General features: G+C 42.7%; 1 protein-coding gene across 3 annotated transcripts in view; it reads left to right on the top strand.

The window, feature by feature from the left end:
* Positions 1 to 25,253, top strand: part of VPS8 (VPS8 subunit of CORVET complex) — a 175,298-nt gene that overhangs the window by 5,621 nt on the left and 144,424 nt on the right. For all 3 annotated transcript variants that reach the window (XM_056819884.1, XM_056819883.1, XM_056819882.1), the window contains exons 2-7: positions 601 to 819; positions 1,666 to 1,734; positions 5,783 to 5,913; positions 7,750 to 7,843; positions 16,546 to 16,578; positions 17,420 to 17,474. In XM_056819884.1, the coding sequence (XP_056675862.1) occupies positions 664 to 819; positions 1,666 to 1,734; positions 5,783 to 5,913; positions 7,750 to 7,843; positions 16,546 to 16,578; positions 17,420 to 17,474 (538 nt within the window). In that variant the 5' untranslated portion in view covers positions 601 to 663. The remainder of the gene's footprint in view (positions 1 to 600; positions 820 to 1,665; positions 1,735 to 5,782; positions 5,914 to 7,749; positions 7,844 to 16,545; positions 16,579 to 17,419; positions 17,475 to 25,253) is intronic.

The raw sequence follows: 25,253 nt of genomic DNA, 5'->3' as shown, positions 1-25,253 counted from the left end.
TTCTGAGGCAGGGAGATGGGCATTGCTGGCATCTAGGCTGGACATGGGATCTAGGAGGCCATGCCAACTCAGAAGGGTAATAGTTGCTTCAGTGGAGGGAGCATGAGGCCAAGGAGTGGAGTAGTGACCAAGGAGGAGCAAAGGTGTTGAGAACAAGCCTGGGACCATAAAGATATTGATTGCTGTTTGCCTATATTCATACAATTGAAGAAGGAATTGATAGGATGCCAGGATCACAGTTCTAGATCTGGAAGAGATCTTGGAGGCTATCTAGTCCAACCCTCTACTTTTGAGGATGAGGAATCTGAGGCCTGGGGAAGGAAAGGGTCCTGCAAAGGACAAAATCCTAGATTTAGAGCTAGAAGAAACTCTAGAGTTGTTTGGTCTAACCCTTCATTTTCCAGATGAGGAATCTGTTAAACTCTGACATAAAACAGATATTCTGGTTCAGAATTCTGAGATGGGATTTGCACCCGAATCTTCCTGACCCCACAGTACTCTACACACTGTCTATCCTGCTAACAAAGGTTTTCCCTATTCAACTCAAAGCAAACTAAAAACTGGATATATAACTTGTTTATTTCTTTTCTTTCAAAAAAGATCCAAAGAGGGAAAATAGCCTCCCTGGCCTGGTCTGAATGCCGTGATCCATCAAGAACTAAGATGGCAAGTGAAGGAGACCACGAGAGTGAAGGTGTGACATCTTCACCCCAAGGAGGGCTTGGAGAAGGCCTGGCCCAGGCTCTTGCTCTGGAGGCTTCACTTCCCAGACTCGCCTGCATAGACCTGGACAAGGATCTGGAGTGCAGAAATGAGCTAGTAAGATCTCAGACCATTGTCAGGTCATTGATGTAAGGAGAAATCTTGGCAGATTTCAGTGTTTTTGTACCAAGCCCTTCAATCCACCCCATTCATAAAGGTTCACGAGTCTTTACAAGGAATTCCTCACTATTGGAGCTCTTCTGATGATAGTGAGTGGTTACATTTCTGTGGTCAGAGGATATACCCAGGCCCAGTCTGATCTCAGAGCTCCAGCTTGCCAGCAAACCATGAAATGCACTGTGGACACTGTTTTCCTGTGAGAGGTAGCCTGGTGTAGTGAACAAAGGGCTCTCCTCAGAACCAGGAAATATGGGCTCCACTCTTATCCCTAAGCCCATAATGGTTGGGCTGGAGACACCAGGTGAAGTCCCTAATCTCTTAGTGTCCCCAGAAGCTCTTTAAGACTGAGCTTCAGGCCAGCTGCCAGTCTGCATTAGGAGGAGGTATCTTCGTGTTGGGACTTCTCTCTACTGATGAGATCACTGGGTCGTCCCAGGACTCCAATAGACTCTTTTGGGACTGTGATCGTTACTCTGAGCAGGGATTTCCTGCTGTGGGACATTGGTGGGATAGAGAAAAGGTTGGAGAATCTGAGCCCTGCTCCTCTGCCAATGGGTTACCTGTGGAGGGTCATAATAGTGGAGCAATCTGTTTGTAGAGGAGTCTCTTGACCCAATGCCTAGAGATGAGGAAGGTTAGCCCAGAAAAGGGCGATGAGGCAACTCAGTCTCCATCTGGTCCTTCCACCAGTCCTAGCCTAGATCAGTTATGGTCTCTGACTAGTCTTGTTAAGTCAGAAGGACAGTTTCATCACCTGACTATCCATTTGTTTTTGTCTTTTAGATTGATGACAAGGAGTTTGATATTCCTCAGGTAGACACCCCACCCACCCTGGAGAGCATCCTTAATGAGGTGGGTCATCATCATCACTGTCCTGATGGAGGTTCTTTGTTTCTGAGGTTGTGCTGTGGACAGATCACCCCCATTAGGGCTTTCCCATGATTTAACTAGTGTTTCGGGCTTTGCTCCCCCCGAGGGCTCCCACAATCTCCCAAGGGAAAACAAAAGAATCCCAGAATGTCTTCATTACAACCACTACCAAAAAGCAATGGAGATCTTCCTTGATCTCTTTCCTTGCCCAGATCAGTGAGAACTTACGTGAAGGCTCAGGTGGGAGAAGAGGTTTATCTAAAGGAGTATAGACCAGGGGATATCGAAACTTGGGTTCCATGGTCTCAGGATAGTTGATTTCCTTTGTAATTGTATAGAATTGGTTTTATGCATTTAAAACACAATTCTGAGATGGGAATCTTCATGAGACTGCCAATGGGGCCATGACACAATGTGTTATAAGTGCCGGCACTAGAGGGAGGTCTCAGTGCTACCTGAAGGGCTGGGATTCTGTAATCCAGGGCTGTGGGCTGAGAGTGTTAACTTTGTCTTTTTTTTTTAACTCTTATCTTCTGTCTTAGAACCAATACTAAATGTTAGTTTCTTGGCAGAAGAACAGTAAGGACTTTGGCAGTTGGGGTTAAGTGGCTTGTCCAGGGTCACATAGCTAAGAAGTGTTTGAGGTCAGATTTGACCCCAGGACCTCCCATCGCCAGGCTTGACTCTATCCACTGAGCAACTCAGCTGCCTCCCTGCTTTTTTCAAAGTTTCCGATGAATGATTCTGATGAAGATGGAGTTGGCCTGCTTTCAGGTTTATGAATCTGAAATCCCAGAACCAACAAGAGGGATGGCTAATATCCAATCTGATGGGATTCAGAGAGGTCATGACAGGCTAAAGGGATGGATAGGCCAAAATAAAGGTTAGTGGTGATCGATAAAGAGGTCTCTATTTCGGGTAAAAATAATTGGCCTAGTACAAAGTGGGGGCTTTGAGGCTTCCCAGCCACACCTGTGGGAAAGAAGAGGAGATTTCAGTTGTCTTCTCAGTATAAGCAAGAAGATTTGATATGCCCTGTGGAGGAACAGCAGTTTTCTCCTCAGAGGAAGTGATAGCCCTTTGGCACTCTTCCTGGTCAGACTCCATCTCCACTCTCATGGTGGTGTTAGCTTTGGGCCCTACATTCTGAAAGGGAGAGTCACCAATTAAAGACTGTCCAGAAGAGAATCACCAGGATGGAGAGGAATTATCATGCCATGAGAGGAGCTAAAGATACTTCCCCTGGAGAAGAAAAGACTTGATGGGGGTTGGGATTAGGAGTTAAGATGGGCATGAGAGCTGCAACCCAGCTGGGAAGGACTTAAATCTAGATTTGAACCCAGTTCCTTGGATTCTAAGGCCAGTGTTCTTTTACATCACATTAATAGAACCAAAAGATATCTTATAGACTCTTACAACAAGGTGTCTCTACCCATCTATCAAGATCATTAGGTATCCCTTGGAAGATAGAACAGAAATGGCCCTGTTCATTGACCCTTAGGCAGGGCATAAAACAGAGAGATGTAGTCTTTTTTTGTCTTAATTTTCTTTATTTTATTCCAGTAACAAATCTACATGTAAGCTTTCCAAGGTTACATGATTCATGTTGTCTCCTTCTCCTCTCCTGCCTCTCTCCTGTAGTTGACAAGCAATTCCACTGGTTTTTTTACATGTACTATCACTCAAAACCTATTTCCATATTGTTCATTTTTGCAAGTGAATTATCTTCTAAAACCAAAACTCCAAATCCTATACCCATATAAAGAAGTAATAAATCATATTTTCATCTGCATTCCTACTCCATCAGTTCTTTTTCTAGATGTGGATAGCATTCTTTTCATAATTGTCCTGGATCATTGTATTGCTGTTAATAGCAGAGTCTATTGCATTTGATCATCCCACAATGTTTCAGTTACAGGGTATAATGTTCTCCTGGTTCTACTTATTTCTCTCCGAATCAGTTCATGTACGTCCTTCCAGTTCTTACAGAAATCAACCATTTCATCATTCCTTATAGCACAATAGTATTCCTTCACCATTATATACCACAATTTGTTTAGCCATTCCCAAATGGAGGGGCATCCTCTCAGTTTCCAATTTTTTGCTACCACCAAAAGCACAGCTATAAATATTTTTGTACAAACAGATCTGTCCCCCCCCTTTTTTTTTTATCCAGAGAGATATATTCTTGACAGAAGTATTAGCCTCTGTGATAAAGGAGATACAGTGTAGAGGCCCAGTCTGAGGAGGGATTCATTGCATCAAGCCCCAAAATAGAGCAGAACATCCTCTAAGAGATCTGTAATAACTCCACAAAGCTGACCTGAACATCCACAAAGAAAAGACCAAATGGATGAAGGACACTTACTGACCAGATTTCAACATGCAACTAAATGGACATCCACTAGACCTGTCCAAATATGCATGCATCTAGGACAGATGGATAGTGAGCTAGGCCTGAGAAGAAGTGAACTGGATCACCTTCAGGAAATGGCACAGTGCTTTGACTGACTCCGATCCTCCAAGGGCCCATAGTTTCAGAACAAGCATTTGCTTCTGTTGTATGGCAGAGAGCCCTGAAAGTTAACTAAAGATGAGAACTACCTAGAAAGTGTTGGAAAGGTGCTTGGTGGGCTTGGGTAGGCTGCGATCTATGGCCAATGAGGAGGAGGAGAAAGAGATGCTACGGGAGGGCTGTACGACAGAGAGATGGGCTGGCCATGTGGCAAGAGTGAGGGATGAGGTGGACAACCAGAGTCTGTCCCCCTGGGGTGGAAAATAGGAGCAGTAACCATAGGGATCAGGATACAAAAAAAAAAAGGAATAAATGGAAAGAAAAGTGTTAACAGAATATTTTTTAAAATATGGAGAAGAAAAGAGTCTTGTTTAATCAGAAAGACTTTGCTTATCCATAGATCTAGCAGGTAGTTTCTTCCTTTTTCTAATTTGTTTTTTGACATCTTTTATGTTTAAATCACATACCCATTTTGACCTTTTCTTGGCATACAATGTCATACCAATGTACATTTGTTAAGCGCCTACTGTGTACCAGCCACTGTAATTAGCAGCAGATGCTGTATTCACTATCTTCCTCTCCTGATAGATGATGTGAATGAAGGATGTGTCAATGCGAAGGTTTCTTCAGTTCAAATCTGTGAGGAACTAACTGGTGGAGAATCTTTGTTTTTTTTTGCTTTGAAATCAGAACTGCTTATAAAGTAACAGATAGCTCTGCTTACCTGGATTGTTTGCTTTTCCTTTTTTTAAACCCTCACCTTCCATCTTGGAGTCAATACTGTGTATTGGCTCCAAGGCAGAAGAGTGGTAAGGGCTAGGCAATGGGGGTCAAGTGACTTGCCCAGGGTCATACAGCTGGGAAGTGTCTGAGGTCAGATTTGAACCCAGGACCTCCTGTCTTTAGGCCTGGCTCTCAGTCCACTGAGCTACCCAGCTGCCCCCTGTTTTTCCTAAAGAGAGGAAAGCAATCAGCCATTTACTAAGCTCCTGCTATGTGCCTGGGCCTGTGCTAAGTGCTGGGAATATAAGAAAGGCAACAGCCAGTCAGTCCCTGCCCACAAGGAGCTCAATCTTAAGGGGAAACACAATGGAAATAGCTGTTCAAGCAGCCGCCTCAGTCAAAGCTTCTGGTGAAGAAGGTGCTCTGGGGTCCAGACATATGATTTCACTGATCTAGGGAGCTCTCAGTGCGGAGCCTCCCCTTCCCAGGAAGACATTAGCAACCCCTCTGGAAGCATCTTAGAGAGTTGCCTGGGTTGCCTAAAGGGTTAAGGAGATTGGGTCTCCAGAGTCCAAGGCCAGGCTGTCATCCCCCATCCCATTTCCCTCTGATAATCCTGCCCCTCCCTGCTAATAGCAGTAAGGATGAATGCAGTAGAGACAGAAAGCATCGATTGGCCTCCGTTTGGGATATTTGTGTGGGTGGGTTTCTGCCCATTAGTCCAAACCTGACATCTCTTATCACTGGCACAAGCACTGAGCGGGTGGCCCTCTCTTCTTCCCCATCTTTTAGACCGATGATGAAGACGAGTCTTTTGTTCTCGAGGACCCCACTCTGTTAAACATCGACACCATCGACACCCACTCCTATGACACGTCATCTGTGGCAAGCTCAGACAGTGGGGATCGAACCAATCTGAAAAGGTAAGTGGGCACCTTAGCCAGTCCGGTGGGTGGTGGGAGTAGTTGCTTGCCTTAAAGTTACATATAGGGGGCACTTAGGTGGCTTGGATGGAGGCGATAGCTAAGATAGAGAGTTGGGTCTGGAGACAGGAGGTCCTGGGTTCAAACTGGTCTCAGATACTTCTTAGCTGCGTGACCCTGGGCAAATCACTTAACCCCACTTGCCTCACTCCTACCATCTTCTGCCTTGGAACCAATACTTAGTAAGGGAAGGGTTAAAAAAAGTTCGATTGTATCATGTTTATGTTTCTACATAGGAAATAGAAGACAGACTTGATGAGAAGTAGTAGACCATTTGGGCTTAAAAGATCTCAGAGGACGGGGGTACAAATCATGAGTGCGCTAACCACTGAGAACTCTCCCCCCAGCCAGGGACTACCTGAATCTGTGGATTCTCAGAGGGGGCACAAGGCTGTCCCAACCCCCTGTTCTGGGCAAGAGAAGTTGGACCTTGTTTGCCCCACTCCCCACTTCCCCCTTAAAGCCAGCCCCAGCCCCTACATTCCTGTATTCCCTCAGAGAGGGTTCAGAGGAGAAACCCAAAGATGATTAAAGGGATGGAAAGAAGACCTTTGACCCTAAATAACTTCGTTTTGACTTTTTTTTTCTTCCAAAATTCCTGGGAAGAACATGAAAAGAATAGGGAAGTGGAGAAAGCCTGATGCATATAATTTATTGAATTCATGTGCACTCACCAGGTTGGTGCAGATGTCTGTACGTCTGTAACTTTTTAAATGTCTTGGCCAGGATGATTCTGTAGCTCTTCGGTGGTGCTCCTTTGGGAAAGAGACCAGGGCTGGCTGGCTTCAGCCTCTTCATACTACATGCCCCCTGACACTTAATGAACCCTTTTTACTACTGATGAGGGGCAGGGAGGGATGGAGGGGGCGGGGGAGCGATTTAGGAAGGTCATTTGCCCTTACTCAAATGGAGGGGCAAGCTCCTAAGCTTAATTAGACCCTCCAGCCCAGCCATCCTTCTAGCCACTGACCACAGGGGCTACACCCAGCTGGAGGCCTTTCCTGAAGAATGAAGACAGCCAGAAGTTATGGGCCACACATGGGAGAAGGTGAGGCAGGGATGTTTCATAGGCAGCAATTCCAGTGGGTGATGGTGTTGGTCACAATGAAAGGATGCTAACTGCTCATTTCCATGCTTGTTCTCCCCTCAGGATCAGGTGAACTGGCAGGCTGTGCTGCTAAGCCATTTTTGTTGTTATTGTTGTTTTCACCCTTACCTTCTGTCTTAGAATCAGTACTGTGTATTGGTTCTAAGGCAGAAGAGAGGTAAGGGCTAGGCAATGGGGGTTAAGTGACTTGTCCAGGGTCTCACAGCTAGGAAGTGTCTGAAGTCAGATTTGAACCCAGGACACCCTGTGTCTAGGCCTGGCTCTACATCTACTGAGCCTCCTAGTTGCCCCCCTGCTAAGCCATTTTGTTGTTGTTTTAATTTTAACTTTTGTTTTTTTAAACCCTTGTCTTCTATATTAGAATCAATACTATGTATTGGTTCCAAAGCAGAAGAGCAATAAGGACTTGACAATCAAGGTCAAGTGACTTGCCCAGTGTCATATTTGAACCCAGGGCATCCCACTTCCAGGTTGGCTCTCATTCCACAGAGCCACCTAGCTGCCCCCTCCCCAAGTCATTTTAATGGACTGATGACTAAATTAGCAAATGACTTACTACAGTTGGTCAAATTTTCTGCTTTATTTTGATCTTAAATGGCTTAATTGACTTCTTTCAGGGTCTCCAGGCTTGGCCTTTCAGGATTAATCTAAGTTTTTATTCTTTTTAGGAAGAAGAAACTTCTTGACTCTTTCTCACTCCATGGCTCAGTCATGAGACATTCGCTTCTGAAGGGGATCTCTGCCCAGATTGTCTCAGCAGCTGTAAGTGCCAACCTCCTTCCCCTGGTTCAGGGGCCTGAAGTTGCCCGGGGAAACAAGAAGGAACAGAACTTTGGACTATTTTTGCCTAGCTCTATCTTTGATCACAGGCTTATAGGAAAAGTCTGGATTGAATGATTTCGTGTAACTGGATTTTAAATACACAGCCATCAGTGCCACCGTGGAGGGGAAAGTGTGTACTCAGTGCCCAGTAAAGGGAGGAGGGGATGACAGAAACAAGCTGAAGCAAGAGACAGGCAGTGTTGTAGAATGGGTAGAGAACCAGCCTCTGAGCCAGGAGGTTCTCAGTTCAAGAGCTGCCTTTAACTCCTGACTGTGTGACTGTTTATCTCCCAAGATTCTCAGTTTTCCTTGGTAGAGGAAGCTCTCTATGCTCCGATTTCTGCTCTATTCCTTCTCCCTTCATTTTTCAGTTTAGCTCTCCTAGGAATGTCCCTGTGAGGGAGGCTATTTCCTCCAAAGGGATGAGAGTTATCTTGGTCTGTTCATATAGGAAAATGGAGGCCAATTCAGTTTTATGGATTAAAGAGAATCATAGTTCCATTTAAATAAGGGATCTGGAAGGCTTATTTCATTTGTTTTAGTCTTACATTTTTTTATTTAATTAATTTTGAATATTTTTTCATGGTTCCATGATTCATGTTCTTTCTCTCCCCTTCTCCCACCTCCCACCCATAGCAAATGTGCAATTCTGCTGGGTTTTACATGTGTTATTGATCAAGACCCATTTCCATATTATTGATTTTTGCACTAATGTGATTGTTTAGAGTCTACATCCCCAATCATGTCCCCATCAACCTCTGTGATCAAGCAGTTGTTTTTCTTCTGTGTTTCTGCTCCCACAGTTCTTTCTCTGGATGTGGAGAGCTTGTTTCTCATAAATCCCTCTGAATTGTCCTGGATCATTGCATTGCTGCTAGTAGAGAAGTCCATTACCTTTGATTGTACCACAGTGTATCAGTCTCTGTGTAAAAAGTTCTCCTGGTTCTGCTCCTTTCACTCTGCATCAATTCCTGGAGGTCCTTCCAGTTCACATGGAATCCCTCCAGTTCATTATTCCTTTGAGCACAATAGTATTCCATCACCAACATATACCACAATGTGTTCAGCCATTCCTCAATTGAAGGGCAACCCCTCATTTGGAAGGCTTATTTCAAAAGGAAATCATTCCTTGCCAAAGGAAATAGGGCCTTGGTATATTTTACCCAAATCTCGGTCTTCCCATTTCATAAGAATACATTTAATTTAAGAGCCTTAAGTTGCCTTGCATAAGACTGGGCAGTGGAGGCAGTGCCGGATTTAGAACTGCAGGATCAGAGTTCTAGACCCATCTCAGCTACTATCTTCCTAGCCCCAGGAAAAGCACTTCTCCTCTTAAACTCAGCTTTCTTCTCTGGAAAAGTGATTCAATTGAAGTATCTGTCCTCTGAGGTTCTTTTCGGGGTCTGTGGTCCACATAGCTTGACTTTCTCTAGCATTATTTAAAAAAAATCATGAGGGGCAGCTGGGTAGCTCAGTGGATTAAGAGCCAGTCCTAGAGATGGGAGGTCCTAGGTTCAAATCTGGCCTCAGCCACTTCCTAGCTGTGTGACCCTGGGCAAGTCACTTGACCCCCATTGCCTAGCCCTTACCACTCTTCTGCCTTGGAGCCAATACACAGTATTGACTCCAAGAAGGAAGGTAAGGGTTTAAAAAAAAAAATCATGGCAGACTTTTGAGATGCTAACTCAGATTTTGGTGCCCCTTTTTAGAGTGTAATGACTCTTTTGCACTTTCTATTTGGGTAGAAAGAAATGTTTTGCTTTTTTGGAGAAGGTGCAAGGTTGATGTGGGATTGGTATGACATTAGGAGACCTTAAAAGCATTCCATCCATATTGGAGTTTTACCAAAGAAGCCTCTTATACCAGATGGCCAACGTCTGGGCCCTCCCTCCAGCCTGGGCACAAATTGTAGTCAAGGCATGCACTGTGCCTCCACTGAGCCGTTTTGTGGATTAACAGAGCCAGTTTAGAGAGAGATGGACAAATGGCGAGAACTTGGGCAGATGCCACTCTGTCTCTAGATAGGGACTTACTTCTTTTTGCTAGAATGGGAACCACCTGGAGGGGGATTACATTTCCATGATGCTTTCTGAATCTAATCCTCATGTAGGTGATGAAACCCATTCTTCCCTAAATTAAGACAAACCAGAGCAATCATTTGACCCACCTGTTCAGTTTAAAAATATTTTGAATAATTGAGATGGCCTGAAAGTCCAGGCATTGAACAATGATGAGATAAATCTGTTGTTTTAATGAAGCTCCTTTTTCCTCATGAAGAAGGGGTGGATTCCTAATAGGTTCCAGCAGGTTTTCTTCCCCTTGTTCTTCTAGCATGATGGCAGAATTTCTTGGGTACTGTCACCTAGCAATTTTTTTCCAGTGGGTCAGGGGCATTATTCTGTGTCTTCCTAATCTTCATCTGGGTCTCTGGTTTCTTGACCTCCAGAATAATTAGTTTACTGACATTGTCACTGAATTGTCAAGTTTCTGAAGTGGATTGAGCATCTAGTTGTATCTACATTCATGAAGGAAGCCCCCCTACTCCACACCATACAAGCGGCCAGCCATTCTTTGATGGAAGAAAGATCTCCAGGAGGGGGGGGTCCCATCCTTCCCCCCCCACCACCACCACCCCTGCTTCCCCAGGTGGCCCATTTCCCTTTCGACTAGCTCTGATTGTTACTCATTTCTCCTCACATCAAACCTCAGTCTTTTAATCTTCTACTCAGTGCTCCTCCATCTGCCTTTTGAAGCCAAACTAAAAACGCTTACCATCCTTCCAAATGATGGCTTTTCAGATATTTAGAGAAAACTGCCATGTCACCCTGAGCTTTTTCTTCTGCAGACCAAATTGCTCCTGTTCTTTCTGTCTGTCCTCATATGTCAGGATCTGGAACTCCACCTTCCTGGTTGCCCCTCTCTGGACTTGATCTGGTTTATCAGTGTCTTTTCTAAAACTGGGCTTCCACAAACTGACCCCAGTACTTCAGATGTGATGTGGCATGGGAATACCAAGGGAATGTTACTTAGGAAGTGATGCCTTTCTTTATGCAACCCAAGATCACATTAACTTTTTAGGTTGCCATCTTATACTGTCAACTTACAGTAAGCTTGGAGTCCATTAAAACCCTCAGATTGTTTTCAAGTGAGTTGTTGCTTGACCATGTCAAGTTGACTTCTCCAGTCAAGTTGATTTTTCCAAACCCAAGTATAAGACTTACATTGACCTAAATTCAGTTTCATCTCTTTGTTCCAGAATTCTAGCTTATGAAACTCTTTCTGGGATTCTGACTCTCCTATTCAGTGCTTTAGTTATCCATCCCAATTTTATGTCTTTTATTTGATAAGGATACATCTATGCATTTATCCAAATCATTGGTAAAATTGCTTAATAGCATTGGCTAAGCTCAGATCTCTGGGACCATTCATTGGAGACCTCTGCCCAAGGTGCCACCAGATCATTAAAAATAGTAACTCTTTGGGTCTAGCCATTCAGCCAAGTCTGCATCCTCCAAATTGTGCCTTTGATTTCTCCCACATCTCTCCAGACAGCTCAGTGGCACAGTGGAGAGAACACTAGGCCTAGAATCTGGAAGACCTGAGTTTGAGTTCAGCCTGTCACTTACTAGCTGTGTTAACTCTGTTTGTCCCAATTTCCTCATCTGTAAAATGAACTGGAGAAGGAAATGGCAAACTGCTTCATTATCTTTGTCAAGAAACCCCACAGGAGGGTCATAGAGAGTTGAACATGGCTGAAACAACTAAAAAACAACAACTATCTCTCCCTCTTTTCCATGAGAATAGGATGAAGGACTTTGCCCAGTACTTTGCTGAAATCTAGGCAGACTCTATCTACCTCATTCTCCTGACCTGACAGTTTAGTAACCCCATCAGAAAAGTTCAATGGGGTTAGTCTAACATGACTTGATTTTTCAAAAGGCTCTGGGATCACTGCCTCCCTTTTGAAATGTTGCCTTAAGCCATCTCCATAATAAGGCATTCTAAAAAAAAGTAATTCACCTTGGGTGTGTTATCAGCCTCTGTTGAGAGGACTGGTTAATTTTGTTGATCTGCTCTTTGACTCTTTGTTTTTTATTCTTTGCTAAAAAGGTTGGATTTGATAACCCATGTATAATCCAGATCAAATTGCTTGCTATCTCTGAAAGCAGGGAGAGAAGATAATTTGGATCTTATAATTTCAGTAAAAGTATGTTAAAAATTGTTGTTGCATATAACTGGGAAAATAAAATGTGTTAAAAAAAATAATAAAAAGAATGGCTTCCTGAACAGGTATAAGGGGGAAGGATCTACTAAAAAAATTAAGGTGATCTTTTAAAATAAATATAAATCAGAATTTTGTAATAATAAAATCAAAATCATCTTTGCCCTTCTGTAGCCCTACCAGACTATTCCTACTTGGTGTGATTTTTCAAAGATCACCATGGCAGTTGGGCACTTATATCTGCCTGTTCAGGTAGGAGCCCAGGATAAGGCTCATAGGAGCCAGGGGACATGAACTCCTCAAGGACTGCCAAGCACTGTCTCATAGTTCCTTTATTGTTCAGAGGTATCAGTTTTCTTTTCACCATTGTCATTTTTTCTGCTTTGATCTAATATGGAATAGCTCAGCCTTCTCTCCAACATTCATTGTCTCACCCATGTGGAAAAGCCTTTCACTCTTCTTTCCGTAGGATAGCTGCATTACATGTAAGGTTCATTGCATTTTTTTCCCTTTGGTGGACTGAGGTTTTTGGTAGTGGTTTCAACCAGGTTGATAGTGTCAACGTGAAATTTGGATGCCTCAATTTTACCTCTGCCTTTTTAAGAAACCCTCTTTACTAGGCATACTTGTTTTGGTTTGAACTATAGACTTTAAAACTGTTTGGGAATCCTAGTGTGGGTGGGATCTGTGGACTTAGTAAAAATGCTGAGTGCTTTTATTTGTTTTAGAAGCTTCTCTTATTATGTTAAAAGTTCTTTCAGGAAGCCCACCTCTTAGTTTGACCCTTTCCTTTGTAATTGATATAGTTGACTACTCCCTGATACTCCTGAGGCTGGCTACAGGCCTCTTTGCAGCCTGCTTGCAGTTTTTCTATGCAAGCTTGCTATACCAAGTTTCTCCAGAGGGTATAAAAGACCCCAAGCTCTGTCCCTCTTTAGAGCTGTCATACAACGTGGTGCCTTCTCCCACAGGGATACGTCCCCAGAGTTCCCAGGGTGTAGGCCCCATTTGATCTTGGTGATGGGCTTTGTTTGGCGGCCGAATATTGGACCTAGTTTCTGTGTTATTTACAAGTTAACAATAGTCATGAAATTACAAAACAAGACTTCATGGGGCCTCCAGGCTCAGTGAACAACCACAGAATACATGCAGGCTGGTAGCATTCTTGGCTTGTTTGGGGATTTGTGAATGCTACTTTTGTAGATCTGCCTTTTCTCCTAAGTATTGCTTTGGTTGTATCCCATAAATTTTGGTATATTGTCTCACTGTCATTCTCTTTAATTAAATTGTTTCTATTATTTGTTCTTTGACCCACTCATTCTTTAGGATAGATTATTTAGTTTCTATATATTTTTAATCTATGTTTCCACAGCTCTTTATTGAATATAATTTTTATTGTATTATGGTCTGCAAAGGATGAATTTAATATTTCTGCTTTTTGCATTTGCTTGTGAAGTTTTTATGTCCTAATAAATGGTCATTTTTTGTGAAGATGCCAGATACAGTTGAAAAAATGTATAATACTTTTTATTCCCATTCAGTTTTCTTCAGAAATCTATCATACCTAATTTCTCTTTCCTTTTTTTTTTTAACTTTTACCTTCTGTCTTGGAATCAGTGCTAAGTTCCAGTTGCAAAGCAGAAGAGAGATAAGGGTTAAGCAGTTGGGGTTAAATGACTTTCCCAGGATTAACACAGCTAGAAAGTATCTGAGGACAGATTTGAAGCCAACAACTCCCATCTCTAGACCTGACTCTCCATCCACTGAGCCACCTAGCTGCTCCATATCTAACTTTTCTGAGATTCTACCTCCTTAACTTCTTTCTTGTTTGGTTAGATTTATCTAATTATGAGAAGAGAAATTTGAGATCCCTTAGTAGATTGGTTTTACTGTCTATTTCATCCAATAACTCATTTAACTTTTCCTTTAGGAACAATTTGGTACATATTTGTTTAGTATTAAAGTTACTTCATTGTCTATGATACCTTTTTAGCAAAATGTAGTTCCCCTGCTTATCTCTTTTAGATCTTTTGCTTTGTCTGATATCCTGTTTGCCACCTATTTGTTTTCCTTTCTTTTTTTTTTTAAGATTATCTAACGCACAGTAAATTGTACTCCAGCCCCTTATTTTTGCTCTGTGTATGTGTCTCTGTTTCAAATGTGGTTTTTGTAGACAACATATTGTTGGATTCTGGTTTCTAGTCCATTCTGTTATCTGCTTCTGTTTTATGGATGAGTTCATCCCATTCAAATTCACAACTATAAGTACTGATTGTGTGTTTCCCTTCATCCTAATTTTTATCTTGTTAATCCTTCTTTCTCTTTCTTTTAACCCTGTCCCTCCTCAGAAGTCTGTTTTGCATCTGACTACTACTTCCCTTAATCTATTCTCCTTTCTATCAGCCCTCTCCCCTCCTTTCCTTCACTTATCCCCTTTCTCTCCTATTTCCTTGTTGGATAAGATAGATTTTTATACCCAACTGTGTGTGTATGTTATTCCTTATTTGAACTAATTCTAGTGACAGTAAAGTTCAAGTGTTACCACACTGCCCCATTTTCTCTTCCACTATCAAAGCTCCTTGAGTATCTCTTTTATGTGAGATGATTTTCACAATTCTTCTTTCCCCCTCTCTCTTCTCCCAATATATCCCTCTTTCTCATTCATTAATTTTTCCTCTGAGGTTATCTTATAGTCATCTCATAACCATGCCCTCTGTCTATGTATATTTCTTTTTAACTGCCCTAATAAGAATACTATTCTTAGGAGCTAAATGTATCATTTTTCATGATTTCTCTTTCATGTTTACCTTTTTATACTTCTTTTGAATCTTATGTTCAAGTGTTTATTCAGTTCTAGGTTTTGTTTTTGTTTTTGTTTTTGGTTTTGGTTTGGAATGCTCGAGAGCCCTCTACTTCATTACTTATCCATTTTTTTTCCTGTGAAGGATTATACTCAGTCTTGCTGGGTAGACTACTCTTAGTTTCTTTGACTTCTGAAATATCATATTCCTCACTCTTTTGATTGATCTTATTTGATCCTGACTGTGGCTCCATGCTAATCTGAATTGTTTCTCCCTGCTTGCAACATTTTTTCCTTGACTTGGGGACTCTGAAATTTGGTCATAATATTCTTGAGAATTTTCTTTTGGGGGTTTTTGGATTGGTGGATTCTTTCAGTTTCTATTTTAGCCTCTAGTTCTAGGATATCAGCACAGTTTTTCTTGATAAATTCTTGAAATATAATGCCTAGGCTCATTTTTTTTTTATGATGGCTTTCAGGTAGTCTTAAATGATCTTTCCTTGTTCTATTTTCCAGGATAGTTATTTTTCCAAGTAGTTATTTCACATTTTCTTTTATTTTTCTTCATTCTTTTGAGTTTATTTTATTATTTCTTAATGTTTCAAGGAGTCATTAACTTCCTCTTGCCCAATTCTAGTCATTAAGGAATTATTTTCATTAGTGAGATTTTGTAACTCTTTACATTTGGCCAATTCTTTTTTTAAAAAGAGCTCTTTTCTTCAGTGATTTTTATGCCTCTTTTACTATTTGGCCAATTCTGTTGTCTTTGTCTGAGTTTATATCTTGATCTTCCCTGTCAGCATAGTAGATTTTTATAGTCAGGCCTTTTTTGTTGTTTACTCATTTTTCTAGGCCATTTCTTGACCTTTAACTTTATGTTAAAGTTTCTGCTCACTTGAGTGTGGGGGCACCCTCCCAAGCTTCAGGCTTTTTCGTGCTTCTCTTTTCAGAGCTGGTTCTGGGGGTCTACAAGTTTCAATGCTTCCAAGGTGGTGTAATCTGAGAAGAGGTATAGTCACTACTCTCCTGGTCTGAGTTCTGGTCTTTACCTAGGAAGGGCCCTAGTCTTCTGCAGCTGCATATGTTAGTGCTCCTTTTTGTCCTGGAATTGTATGGGCACCACAACAGGGTTTTACACCTGGTGCCATCAGAGGATCCCTATAGTTTCTTTCTGAGCAGTTGTTTGACCCCTTCATTGTCTTTGGGAGAAGCTACCACTGTCACAGCCTTTTCCAAGGTCTGTTGCAATTCTGTTGCCATTGCATGTACTCTGCTGACTCCCACCTGCTGACACAAACCTCTCCTTCTAACTTCCAAAGTTGTTTTGACTGGAAAAATATCTCACCTTGATCTTTTATTAGCTCTGTCACTCCAGAATTTGATTTGTGGTGTTATTTTAAAGTTGTTTGAAGGGAAATGTTGGGAAAGTTTAGCTGAGTTACTGCCTCAACTCTGCAATCTTTGCTCCAGCCTCCAGCAATTAAAAAAATATATCTCTATAAGAATATTTAAGCAAAATTATTTGCCTTTGTATTCCTGTGTATTTGAAAACATTACTTTTGGCGGGCATGGTGGTACACACCTGTAATGTTTATCTCTGTCTTCTTTACCCCTATTTAGGATAAAGTCGATGCTGGCTTGCCCACTGCAATAGTAAGTGTACACTTTTTTCCTAATGAATTAGAACCAAATTAATTTACGTCCTTTGTTTTTCTAATTGTTAATGTTTGTAATGTCTGCGTTTTGGAGACAGTAGGCCTCACTGACTGGTTTCCATCATCAGTAGATTTCTCCCTTGCCATGGTTCAGTTCTCATTTGAAAGGAGGAGTAATGATTTTCTAACTTGGCCCTACTCTCCCACTTCTTTAAAAGAAAAGCTGCTGTCCAGTCATGCTGCTTCTCCTCCACTTTCCCTGGGCAAGGACCAAACAGCTCTGGGGTCCATCAGTGTCCTTGCGCATTGGCTAGTGAGCAGGGAGTTGGGGGGAGCACGTCCCTGCCCTCTGCCCTCATCTTTCTCTCCTAATGTCCTGATGACTTTTTTACTGTCAGCCACTTAGTGAGAGAATGACCTTGGCTTCTGTCGGTCCCAGGAACAGCCCAAGGAAGATGGGGCTGCTTGATGTTACCTCCCTCTCTCCGCTTGTACAAGGCTGACTATGTACCTCCTGGGGCTGCAGGCCAGGCCACTGCTGGATCCTGAGCCTGAGATTCTGTCTGTGCCTCTCTAGAAGGAGAATTGGCTGTCCTGTGTTTGATCCCTCAGCCTGGTTGTTCTTCAAACTCTTTTGGAGGGAAGGCAGCAGATAAGCTGCTTGTTCCCTAAACCTGGTGTTGCTGCCAGTTAAGCAGGGGCTATTTGCAAGCCAGGACAGAGAGGTACAGTCCCTTCCTGGGCTGACTGGGTGGGGTGGGGAGGAGAGCCAGGAGAAGGGGTACACACAGTCAGTCCTTTGCCCTGACAATCACCTCCCCTTTTCTTCTTGTTCCCAGGCTGTATCCAGTTTGATCGCAGTGGGGACATCCCATGGATTGGCCTTAATCTTTGGTAAACTCATTTAACCCTTTGGGGTTCCTTAAAATGTGGAGGCCTGATTTGAGTGCTCATGCTGTCTTCTAGTCATTTATGTGTTAGATGTGATTTGCTGGAACAAGTTAGGAAGACTTGGAAGGAAATCGGCATTTGCTTCATTCAGCAGACATAAGCTGGGCCACAAGCTCATTTTCACTCCATGCTGTCACTCTGGTGCCTCTCATATCTTTCAGTGTGGTCCAGTGGATTTGAAGTCAGAGGCTTTGGGTTCAGATCCTGGCCCTGTTCCATCTGCCTGTGTGACTTTGGGGAAGTAATTTAACCTCTCTGGGCCCTCAGTTTCCACAACTATAAAATAAGGGAATTGGACCAACAGACCTCTAACATGTCTTATGGGTCTAAACCTGCAATCTGTTCACCTGGAGTGTTAGACTAAAAAGGAGCTTCAAATGGCAGAAGCTGGGTGGCCTGCTGGATAGAGTACCAGCCGTGGATGGTTCTAAATCCTGCCTCTGCTGTCTAGCATCAGCTTTGTGACCATGGGCAAGTCCTGTCACTTCTCTAAGCCTCATTTTCCTGATCTGTAAAAAAATAAATAACTGAAGGAATGAATGCAATACCCTCCTCAAACTCTTGGCTCTCTAGCCATGTGGGCAGCTGTGTGTACTGAGGACACCAGTGGCTGAGGCTTGTTTCCCCTCAGTCAGTCCCTTTCCCTCCAGGAAGACTTTTCCCACTTTGTTTAGAGTAATGTGGAGCCTAGTTCCTAAAAATCTCCAGGATAAAAGGTTTCTTCCCTTCCTCCATGGATTTCACCATCTTTAATGCTGTGAGTTTTCTTTGTGCCTGTCGTGATTGCCTCTAGCTGGAGAATGTTGTATTCTTCCTAGATGGAGAGGGAGGCTGGCAGGACTCCTTGATGTTTGAGGATAGCCTTCAGTGCTGTTTCATGCATTTTTGCTTTGAACACTCAGTATTGACTATCTACCAGCAGGCCATGTTTTCCTGATGATCTTTGTGGGTGTATCCTCAGGGACTCTCCATGACTCCCACAATCTCTCTTAAATGGAATGGACATAGGTGTGTTTGATCTGGGGATTACAGAACAGTCATATAGCTCAGGGTTCCTCTCTCTGCTGACTTTACCACACTTTTGAGTCACCCTCCTCCAGTGGTCACGAAGGTTTCGCTTTCACCTTTTTGGTCCCAGGAATGTGGGGCAGTTGTTTCCCACTGCCCCTGTCAACAGATGACCTTCCCTTCCTTCATGTTGCTTTTGCAAAAAATACTCATGTAAAAAGTGATTTTAAATACTCTCTACAGTTGATATGGGAGCCTGCATTTATAAGGTAGAACATTGACCCTCATTGTTTTTTGTAATGGAAGTATGGCAGATGGAAAGCAAAAAGGACTTGGAAGGAGTTCAGAGATGCAGAAATCACAGGCCCCCAAATAGAGGAGACAGGGATTGAAGATTTAAAAAATGGAAATAACCATAGGGTCCTTCTTCCTACTGTCATTAGTTGATTCTGCAAAGGCATGAGATTAGAGGAAACAACATCAAGAGGGTCTATAGGTAGCACTGTAAAAATATTAAGAAATCACTAATAAGCCAATTGTTACATTGGGGTTCCACAATTTTCTAGTGGGGTCTAGCTACAATTTATTAAAGATGTCTCATGAAATGCCATTTGTTAAGGCATCTTTCTGCCTCCAGAGAGCTTTTATCCAAGCAGCTGTTGGGCAATGCCAGCATCCTCACCCCCTATTTTACAGATGATGAGGAAACAGGGACTCAGAGATATGAGGCCCCCACCAATGGCCTCATGATGAAGCCACACATCCAACCCAGTGCCTCCCTCTTTCCACTGTACCACCACATGGCCTCATCTCTGCTACATTTTCATCTGCCAGAAAACTGCAATTTAGAGACAATTTTATCTTCATTCATCTTAGCTGTTCTTAGTTTCTTGTACCCCAGTGTATGCTCTTTCTGCCTTCTTTGGCCGTTTGGCCATTGAACACAGGCTTATCATACCCACACGCTAATCACAAATCCAAGTTCTCACAGAATTTCTTGCTTGATGGGATTAAGAATAGCTCATTATATGTATACATCTCTTAGTCCTCTGGGTCTTGATGCCTACTGGCTAATTTCCTTTAGGGCCAAGAAGGTTTCATATATCGTTCACTAGTCCAAAGGATGATGACATTCATAATGTTAACCTTCTATTCTAGGCCCTCAAGAAAAACAAATTATACCAATTGGAATGTTTTAGGAGAGCATGTTAATATATTCTGGCTGTAATTTATAATGGTGAAATTTAATAAATCCAACTCATCAGTTACTGTAAAATTTAAATGTTTGGCTAATGAGGTCTTGTCAAATGAATTAAAAATCCAATTGAAGGCCCTCGAAGAAATTCTAGTCTGTTGATTTGCTGGGAAGAGTCAGTGCTTCTTAAAGCCTGCTGGGATTACAGTTAACCTTTTCATTGATAATCATGAGACAGAGCATCAAATGTCAAATTCTAATTATCTAAGCATCATGTAGCTTCTCTTTGAAATCCAGATGACTTCATTAGTAGTAATCATTTTAAAGAGAGAAAATGCATTATCTATAGACAAGAAAACAACAGATAAGTAGCAATTTCTGAAATGTGGATATAGGCCCCCTTCTTTTCTGGGATTCCAGGGCAGACGGCATATGTAGCATACTCAAGGTTTACTTTGGGGCAGGGACTCATAAAAGCTGGCCTTTGGACAGTTTGCTTTGGGGATCAGTCCCCTTAGTCCATGAGCTTTCTTCTCTTGTAACTCATTTCTGTGTTTCTCATTTGAACATGCCTCTCCTTCCCATGTCAGCAAGAATATTTGTGTATTCTCTCACTTTTCAACCAAAATGCTTAGAAGGCTAGAAAAACTAGTTGACCATGAGGGCTCTGGTAATGTCCCCACCACCCAGGCTTCTTACTCACTGGACCTCTAGTTAACCGGACAAACCATCATAATGGACTTTGAAATTGATTTCTTGCTTTTCTTTCTTTCTCCTTCTTTTCCCCATGGACCGAAAAAGGAAAAGGTACAGTGACTGTGCATTGTGCATGTGGCCTGCATGGCTTCCTCTCTTTCTTTTGGCCTGGTAGAGCACTCTAAGGGAATGGAGACCCACACCATGGAGTCTGACAGAAGAGCTATTGCTGCTGGGCTGGGCTGGGCTAGGGGAGAGTAGGCTGCCCATGGTGAGGACCCATGGGAGGTGACCTGGGGTAAATGCGCCAACCTGTGTAGCTCTCAGGCGCCTCTGTGATTTTAAAAGCTATCAAGCCATCCTCAGCTGATTGGCATGGGCTTTCCTAGACTGCTTGAAGTGACATAGCCAGAAAAGTGGGACGTTGCGGGTAGTGAGGTTTCAAGCACTTCCCAAGGACCACTTCTGCCCTCTTTTCCTCTTCCTTCCATGCTCAAGGAAGGAGGCTTCAGTGCAGACAGATGCTAAAGCAAGAGTACAGGGGGTTGTTTTTCCCCCTCTTTAAACACTGAGCTGAAGAGAGATGGATGCTGGCAGTGTAGGAATTTGGAAGATTGAACATGTTCGAGGACATGTTCTCATGTTCTGAAAATGTTTTTACTTTTGAGAGTTTTTTTGAAATCTCTATATGTGGGATGGGAATAAGAAATCATTGAATTTGGAGACATGGAAAGAATAGTCAGAGGATAATTCATCCATTCAACCTGAAGTTGGGTGACTGTGTTATCTGCTTTGGGGTTTACCCAGAGCTCTCTTGGGCTACTCAGAAAACAATAGGTAGTGCCATTTGCTTTCCAATTGGGTAGGGATTGCAGAAGAACAATATTAGCCTAAAGAAAATGTAATTAGAAACATTGTGTTGTTTTTTGTGTGTGTGTAATTTTTTTGTGTGTAATTAGAAACGCGTGTTGTAAAATATGAGTGTATACATATGTATGTATACGTGCTATATGTACATGTACATATGCCTGTATATTTCTTTATAGATAAACATCTCTTTCATAAAACCTAGTTTAGATGACTTTTGAATGACTGTCTTAGTGTTCTACAGCATCTCAATGACTAGGATCGATATTCTAGCAACAAGAACTAGCCCTAGTATTTCAGGTCTAGGAAATTGCTGGATGAAGAAGCTCCTTCCAATGCAGCTCATCCTGACCTTATCTATAACCTGTAGATTTAGAGGCAACAAAACCTAGGCCCAACGATGAATTCCAAGTTAGCATCCCAACTAGATTGAAAATTGGGAAATGCCTAACAAAATAAATAAAAATGCAGTATAACATAGATAATAATTTGCGCTTTTCTGAGCCTGTGTGAAACCCACAGAGATCTATTTCTATTTGACTTTGACCCCATTGACCTAGAATACTCAGAGGGGAAGAACTTTCCTAGGGTTATGCAGCCAGGCTTTGACAAGGCTTGAACCTATGTCTTCTTGGCTCTGAGACCACCTCTATCCACTATTCCCTACTGCCTCTCATTGGCATGACAATGAATAAAACCACCAACGTAATCTAATAAAGCCACCTTATGCCTTGCTCACTATTCTCACATCTCATGTTTCTCCAGCTCTTTATACTTTTCAAAGGGTTTTCTTCTATCTGATCCTTACAGCCACTCTGAGAAGTGGGTATACAAGTATTATCCCCATTTTATAGATGAAGAAACTGAGCCAAATGAATTCACTAGCCTAAGATTCCACAGCCAGTTGGTGCCAGCACCTAGGACTCCCATTCAAATGGTCTTTCTACTAAGTTGTTTTCACTAGATGTGGCAATGGAATACTGTCCTATTTGGGATGTGCCCTTAATGTGATGGCCCTTAGCTATCAGAGGAAGGGTTGGTGTGGAGGTGAAAAGAAAGGAGCCTTGACAATCTGGAAGGCTACAGACTACCTGTATGGTGCCCATTGATGACCTCACCTTTCCTCGTCAAGGCAGTAGGGCCTACATTCTTTATTAGCAGGGACAGTGTTTGCATTTCAACCTTCTCCTGAAAGTACTTAGTTCAATGACTCATTGCCCCTGGTGCTCCCTTTATCTTCATTAAGCAAGAAGGCTTAGGGACTCCTTCCCACTCAGGCGTTCTCAAATGGTACACCCCAGTCAGGAACCAGTATGTCTTCTGTTGCATTCGTTTCTTTTCCTGGAACTGTCACATCTTGGGTCTATCTTACCAAGAAAGTCATAACCTCCTCTCCTGAGTTGGGATGAGATCACATCAAAGTAAGTTAACTATCCCTTAGTTCATTAGAGGGTTGACAATAGGAATGGCTGGCTAGAGCCTCTGGGAAATTAGACCAAATTAAAATCTTTTCCACTTCCCTCTGTATTTGCGGTTCCTCTGGAGATACATTCATAGGTAACTGGCATAATGGAGCCACATGGCATTGACGTGTTGAGGATCTAGAGACAGTGGTTGCCTCGGGATCATCTTAGATTCAGAGCAGGAACAGGCTTTGGGGACATCTAGGCCAACTCTTCCACTTTGCGAAGACCTAGAGAGGGGAATGCACTTACCCATGGTCATAGGGGCAGAGCTGGGCCTGAACATATTACAGGGTACTGTGCCAGTCATGGATTATGGCCCAAGGGGACAGCTAAGATCAAGGTTCAGGAGGAGGCTTTGCTGACTTGCTCCCAGCATCCTGGGAACCACAGAGCCTGGGGAAAGAGTCTTCAGGTTGTCCAACATGGAATGTAGGTGGCCCCTCCTTTCCTCTCTTCCCTCTGGCATTCCTCGTTTGTCTTCTTTTTGCTTCGCAGGCTCCTGATCATATTCTTCCCCTTGACCTCTCTTACTTTCTATCCTTCATTTAACCCTTCATATTCTTCTTCTTTGTCAAGTTATCAGAACGCTGGAATTGCCAAGTTGTAGTAGGGCATCTACAACCTGCTCAACTTTGCTCATGTGTTCTTTGGAACCAGAAGCTTCCATCCACTTCCTATAACAGGAAGAAAGTGAGATTGGCAGGGGAGGTGAAGAGGGGACTTTGCTATGATTTCCTTTGTAGCATCCACAGATCTTAGCCCAGTTTATTTTAGAAGGCCCCAGTTGGGAACACGGTTCTTATCATTCTGAAGGTTGTGCTTATTTGGCACATCCTAGCCTTCATTACTAGATATTTGGAACCTGCCATGTAGTGAAAGCTTCATGGAGTAAACATCAAGGATTGATGGGTCTGAAGTTCATCTACTGGGTAAGATCTGTGAAGATGGAAGGCCTTCTAGCCCTGAGCTCTTCCAAACCTGTGGCAGTAATCCAATATTCACTTTGCAACTTTTGGTTGCACGGTAGACAATTCTGACCCTAGTTGCTAGGTCTATTCCCACTTGTACACAAGACCAGTGCAAGGCTTGAAAGAAGCGCCATTGAAGGGAGAACATCTTCTCCCTTCCTGTTTCTCATGAGCCCAGACTCTTGCCCAGTCCAAATGACCCAAACTAGAAGGCACGCAAGTGCCCTGTTTCCTGACCAGTCTACTGCCCTGATCATGAAGGATCTTTGAAAAACAGAGTATAAAGAGGAGCTTGGGAATGGATGAAGGGATGGATGGATGAAGGTTAAACAGAGCACAATCTTATCAAAGTGTGGCAACATGGTCATTTGTGAATCTGTGAACATAAAAGCATCTTTTAATTCTTACTGTGTCCCACACACTGAGGCATCAATGCCGAAAGAGAAAAAGCGAGAGAATCATTGTTCTGTGGGGGAGGGCCATGATGGCCCATAAAAGAAAAGCCTACATGCAAATCTGCTGAAGGGCCAAAGGCCCTAAGGATGCTGTCTCAGGGTGGGCAGCAAGGCTTGCGGCTGTTGGGCTACTTAGGCAGAAAAGGGAGAATGGAGCCTGTAGGGCCATGTTGGACCCACCATGATAAATCGGGGACATCTTTCCAAACCCAGCAACGTGGAGTCATCCTGGTTTCAGCTGCAGTCCTCATTTTCTGTCCTTTATAGATAGCTATATAATATCAGGAAATGGATGTTTGCCAAGTTCCTAATGATAAGGAATTTCTTAAATGTCCTATTACATTGGAATTGCACTTTAATATTAGCAAAGCCATGTAGTTTGACAACTTTCCAATACGTAGAGTAATTGGAATTAGGCCTTAAAGGTGTGACCTGCGGAAAGACTCAGGGATACTTACTGTAATGACAGGATTAGAAGAATTAACAGGAATATATCAGGTGGGGGACAAGGCTTGTGATTCCTCACACTGACAAAATGGAATTCTCATGATAGATGGAGATCAGCAATTTAAACTGGCAACTTATTTCTAACTTACAATCCTGGGGAATTTTCTAGGCCACTGACAATGTAAGGTACTTGGCCAGGGTCATACAGCTGGTATGTACCAGAGGCAGACCTTTAATTCAGGTCTTCCTGACTCCAAAGCTATCTCTCATTCTGCCACACAACCTCTGAAGAGAAAGAAACAAGCCCTGAGTTCAAATCCAACCTCAGACCCTTACTAGCTGTGTGACCCTGAGTGAGTTATTTAACCTCTATCTACTTCAGTTTCTTCCTCCTCTGTAAAATGAATAGAGTGCCACCTGTTTCCCAGGGTCATTGTGAGGATAAAAATCAGAGAATATTTGGAAAGCAGTTTGCAAACTTTCAAATGCCACATAAATGCTAATTGTTTTTAATAATTATAACAATGGACAGCGGGCCAAAATCAGGAAGACTTCCCCAGAGACCGCCCCAGGCTCAGACACTTCCTTTGCTTAACACACTTCGTTGATGCCAATAGGAA

The sequence above is a fragment of the Monodelphis domestica genome, chromosome 2 (genome assembly GCF_027887165.1).
Source record: "Monodelphis domestica isolate mMonDom1 chromosome 2, mMonDom1.pri, whole genome shotgun sequence".
NCBI classification, from domain to species: domain Eukaryota; kingdom Metazoa; phylum Chordata; class Mammalia; order Didelphimorphia; family Didelphidae; genus Monodelphis; species Monodelphis domestica.
Note: the sequence above shows the minus strand (reverse complement) of the source record. Positions and strands in the feature narration are given on the sequence as shown.